Consider the following 5,069-nt stretch of genomic DNA (forward strand, 5'->3'; position numbering starts at 1 on the left):
AAAAAAAAAATCAGACATCCCAGTACTTTGGGAGGCCGAGGTGAGAGGATTGCTTGAGCCCACAGGTTCGAGACCAGCCTAGGCAACTTGGTGAGATCTCATCTCTACAATTAAAAAAAAAAGCTGGGCATGGTAGCACATGCCTATAGTTCCAGCTACTTGGAAGGCTGAGGTGGAAGGATCGCCAGAGCCCAGCAGGTCGAGGCTGCGGTGGCGGGGAGTGGCCCACTGCACTCCAGTCTGGACGACAGAGTGAGACTCCAACTCAAAAAAAAAAAAAAAATTAGACGGGCCTGGTAGCGCATGTCTATAGTTCCAGCTACTTGGAAGGCTGAGGTGGAAGGATCACTTGAGCCCAGAAGGTCAAGGCTGCAGTGGCCAGGAACGTGCCACTGCACTTCAGCCTGGGTGACAGAGTGAAACTCCAACTATAAAAAAAAAGAAGACTCAGATCTCTCCCATTCTGACAGGCTAAAAAAGGTAGATTTAATTTGCAGCTCTCTTATGAGTAAGGCTTAGCATTTAAACAAAAAATACATTTAAGAATCACTTTTGCATTTCCTTTTTTGTTTATTCCTCTGCCTAGTTTTCTTTTTTTTATTTTGTTACTGACCTTTTCTTATTCTTAACTAGGAGCCAGCTTGAAGTATTTAATAAATTAATTAATACTTTGGCTCTAAAACGTTTTGCTTTGCAAGAGATACCCTTTTTTACAATCTTTTTCAAGGATCTAAGTTAAATTCTAAAAAGGTGGACTGTGGGTGAAGTGCTGAGTAAATAATGCAGGAGTCGCCCCAGTTATAAGTACCCGTAGATGTCTTGAACCTGGCCTGTAGTTAGAAATTCCCAGAGAAGGGGTGTTTCTTATACACCTGTACTTTTTTCTTGATAGGTGCTGATCTGCTTCTTTTTCTGTTCTATATGTTTTTCTCAAAGGTCTGTATTAGGAGCAAAGTTACCTCTACAGGAAAACCCACAAGTGTCTTAACTTGCTGCATAACTTGCTGCCTTAACATATGAGGAGGAGAAGAACCCCATCAGGCAGTGAGAGTAGGTAGATGAGCTCACATCAGAGTGGGTTGAGTAGGATTCTCATAGGTTACTTGAGGTTTGAAAATATTTTAATTTTTTCCAGCTAGCCAAGCTTTTATATTATTTCCATGATAGAGTTCTCAGGTGCATAGCTTTTAAAATTTCATTCACGGTGAACTTCCATTTTACACAACAGCCATGATTAAATCTCTCAGACTGACACTGAGTAAAAGAAGTCAGATGAAAAAGAATACATTAAACTGTGGTTTCATGTTTATGAAGGTTAAGAACAGAAACTCATCTCAGATGATAAAAATCTCCCAAAGGCGCGGCATTACAGGCTGAGCCACCGAGCCCAACTTTTATATCTATTTTCAACATGAAATATATACCTTTGCATTTTGCTCCACCCCTTTTCACTTAATCCTAGTTGAGACTGCCTTTTAAAAACCATGCAACAATAGTGGAATCAGTCTAAAAAGGCACATAAACAGAAAAGAGCTTTTCTGAAGTTAGAAATAGCCAACCTTGAGGTCAGGGCTAGGAGATAGCAAAATCTGTTCAAAAGAGTAAGGGCAAGCCAGGCTCGGTAGCTCAGCCTATAATCCCGCGCTTTTGGGAGGCTGAGTGAGTGGATTGCCTGAGCCCACGGGTTCGAGACCCACCTGGGCAGGTGAGACCTCATCTCTACAATAAATCAAAACATTAGCCGGGCGTGGTAGCGCGCGCCTGTAATTCTAGCTACTCGGGAGACTGAGGCGGAAGGATCGCCGGAGCCCAGCAGGTCGAGGCTGCGGTGGCCAGGAGCAGCCACTGCACTCCAGTCTGGGCGACAGAGTGAGACTCCAACTCAAAAAAAAAAAAAAAAGAGTAAGAGTAGAGACGATCTCAAGAAACTTTAGAGAGAGATGCCTGGAAATGTCTACAACATTGCACAGCCTGGAGGAAACAGTCAAAATAGAGATTGAAAACAGTGCCTCTAGATCTTTACTTTGCATGGGTGGCCTGACTCATGTGACTGTAGTTGTTATTTTGTTACATGAATTGATGTTAAGAATATTTCTGTTGACTCTTGATTTATCCATGGCAGTGTTTTTTTTATGAGTTACTTTCCTTGTGTTTGTTCCAGACCCCTGTAAAAGAGCCCAACAGTGAAAATGTAGATATCAGCAGTGGAGGAGGCGTGACGGGCTGGAAGAGCAAATGCTGCTGAACGTCCTCCTGCTCCATCAGTTGCCATCCACCACCCAGTTTTCTCTTCTTGCTGCAAAATAACCACTCTGTCCATTTTTAACTCTAAACAGATTCTTTTGTTCCTCATCTTAACTATCCAGTCCACCTATTTTATTTGTTCTTTCATCTGTGACTGCTTGCTGACTTTCTCATAATTTTCTTCAAACAAAAAAATGTATAGAGAAATCATGTCTGTGACTTCATTTTTAAATGTACTTGCTCAGCTCACCACTGCATTTCAGTTGTATTATAGTCCAGTTCTTCTTATCAACATTAAAACCTATAGCAATCATTTCAGATCTATTCTGCAAATTGTATAAGAATAAAAGTTAGAATTAACAATTTTATTTTGTACAACAGTGGAATTTTCTGTCATGGATAATGTGCTTGAGTCCCTATAACCTATAGACATGTGATAGCAAAAGAAACAAACAAAAGCCAGGAAAACACTCATTTTCGCCTTGACTATGTAAATGGGATTAATTTTGTCCTGTGCCTTATGTGGAAAGGAACTTCTTTGGTTTTCTTTTTTTGTTTTGGTGGAAGCATGTGCAGGAGACATATCATCCAAACATAAACCATTAAAACGTTTGTGGTTTGCTTGGCTTGTAATCTTCAAAGTAGTTCATTGAGGACAAAGGGTAATGCAGAAACGATAGCTTTGGTTTGCTGAGTCTTGTTTTAAGTGGCCTTGATATTGGAAACTATTCTTGCTGCCATTTCTTCTCCTGGGCCACTTTTTTTTTGATTCTCACCTTCCTGCATGCTGCTTTATTTGCCTCCTCCCCTCCCCCTGCAATGGTATGAGTTATTTAAGAATGAAAGGGGCAAACGAGTAGGTTTGTCGAATTTAATATAAAGCACTGATATAACTTGCTAAGTAAATGAAAGATAAGTTCTAACCGCCTACTATCCAATGTCAGTTAATTGGTGTCTCCCCTCATTTGCTCTCTCTCTCTCTTCTAAAACCTGTCCCAAATTCCGTCATTCACTGTTTTACTTCTCTGTTCCTCTTCTCCTTTCTTTATTCCCTTCCTGTCTATCCATTGAGTTTATGAAATGGAAGAGTTAATTGCATGCACTAGTGTTTGGAGGGTGTTGTGGTTTGTCTTTCTAATTAGGTGGATAGCCTATTCGCTTTCCTAGAATAAATCTCTCAACCTAAATTTGAGTAGTCTCCATTTTGGCAACTCCTCTGGCAGTTTGGTAGCCCAATAAAGGTTGTTTTAAAAGAAAAAGTGAGAAGGAGGAGTGAATTTTATTAACACATTTGCCAAATGTATTGAGATTTGGCCTCTGAAGAACACTTTTTCAGTGTTAAGTTATCTTTACCTTAAGGTTTAGAGATACTTTAGAATATTATTAATTTTAAGTCCTATCTCCACAGACCTTTGGAAAACTTGTATTACCATGGATTTAGAAAAAGGACAGCAAAAGGCATTTCATGTAAAGAGAAGGTCTCTAGCTGTCTCAGCCCGGTCCTTTTTCACTTCTTTTTTTCCTAGTTTTGCTTCTTTGCTCATCATTAGGATAGGGTAAGTTAAGTTTGCTGTGCTGCTAGCATCCTAAGATGATACCTTTGTTGAAATAATTGTGAATAGCATGATTCATTTCTAGCAGAGGCTGAGTTTAGGACAGCAGCTTCCATTGAAAAGTCTTTCTGTGTCGTGAATAGCATTTTAATGACCTCTTGGCTCACATAAACAACATAGGGATGTATCTGCTATGAACATCCATGAATTTTTCAGATAGTGCCCTAAAAACAATTTTATATGCCTCACTGGTGGTTGTTCTTAGGTTTTTCCCTCACTTGACTTTATCATTGTTTACTACTAGTAAAAAGCAGCATTGCCAAATAATCCCTAATTTTCCACTAAGAAAATAATGGAATGATGTTAAGCTTTTTGAAAAGTTTTAGGTTAAACCTACTGTTGTTAGATTAACTTTAATGTATTTGTTGCTTCCCTTTACCTGGAATGTGGCATTAGCTTTTTTATTTTTAACCCTCTTTAATTCTGAATTCAGTGACTTAAGGTTTGAGAGCTAAACACTGGGATTTTTGGATAACAGACTGACAGTTTTGTTTGCATAATTATAATCGGCATTGTACATAGAAAGGATATGGCTACCTTTTGTTAAATCTGCACTTTCTAAATATCAAAAAAAGGGAAATGGAGTATAAATCGAATTTTTGTATAATCTGTTTGAAACATGAGTTTTATTTGCTTAATATTAGGGCTTTGCCCCTTTTCTGTAAGTCTCTTGGGATCCTGTGTAGACGCTGTTCTCATTAAACACCCAACAGTTAAGTCCATTCTCTGGTACTAGCTACAAATTCGGTTTCATATTCTACTTAACAATTTAAATAAACTGAAATATTTCTAGATGGTCTACTTCTGTTCATATAAAAGCAAAACTTGATTTCCAACTGTGTGGTTTGGTTTTCATTTATTTATGGAGTTGGAGGATTACTTCTGAAAACAGTGCAAAATAGCTGACTAATAAAAGTGACAAAAATAGAAGGTGAGTCACTTACTCAACCTACAGAAAACTGGGAAGGCAGTTTAAGATCTACATTTGGTAACAGACTCCATGAAAAATAGAATTATATCGAGGACCCTAAAGCAGAGTCATCCTGGTGCCAAAATAGGAGATGCCACCATCCCAGTCACTCCCCCTCCCAACACTAGGTGGATGTGCCAAAGGCCACCCAAGGCCGAAGTTGCTGATTCCCCAGGGCAACTAAGTGAGGCTTCTCATACGGGAGGGTGAGCCCTTGTTTTAGCAGTAGCTCGGCTGTCTTG

General features: G+C 39.3%; 1 protein-coding gene across 1 annotated transcript in view; it reads left to right on the plus strand.

Moving 5' to 3' along the window:
- The window catches only part of RAB10 (RAB10, member RAS oncogene family), a 107,822-nt gene extending 103,129 nt beyond the window's left edge, over window positions 1–4,693 (plus strand). The window contains exon 6 of the mRNA XM_008069863.1: window positions 2,162–4,693. Coding sequence (XP_008068054.1) covers window positions 2,162–2,245 — 84 coding nt within the window. The 3' untranslated portion in view covers window positions 2,246–4,693. The remainder of the gene's footprint in view (window positions 1–2,161) is intronic.
- The last annotated feature ends 376 nt before the right edge of the window (window positions 4,694–5,069 follow it).

This window comes from Carlito syrichta, unplaced genomic scaffold (assembly GCF_000164805.1).
Source record: "Carlito syrichta isolate Samal-C Ts95f unplaced genomic scaffold, Tarsius_syrichta-2.0.1 Scaffold312243, whole genome shotgun sequence".
Classification (NCBI taxonomy): domain Eukaryota; kingdom Metazoa; phylum Chordata; class Mammalia; order Primates; family Tarsiidae; genus Carlito; species Carlito syrichta.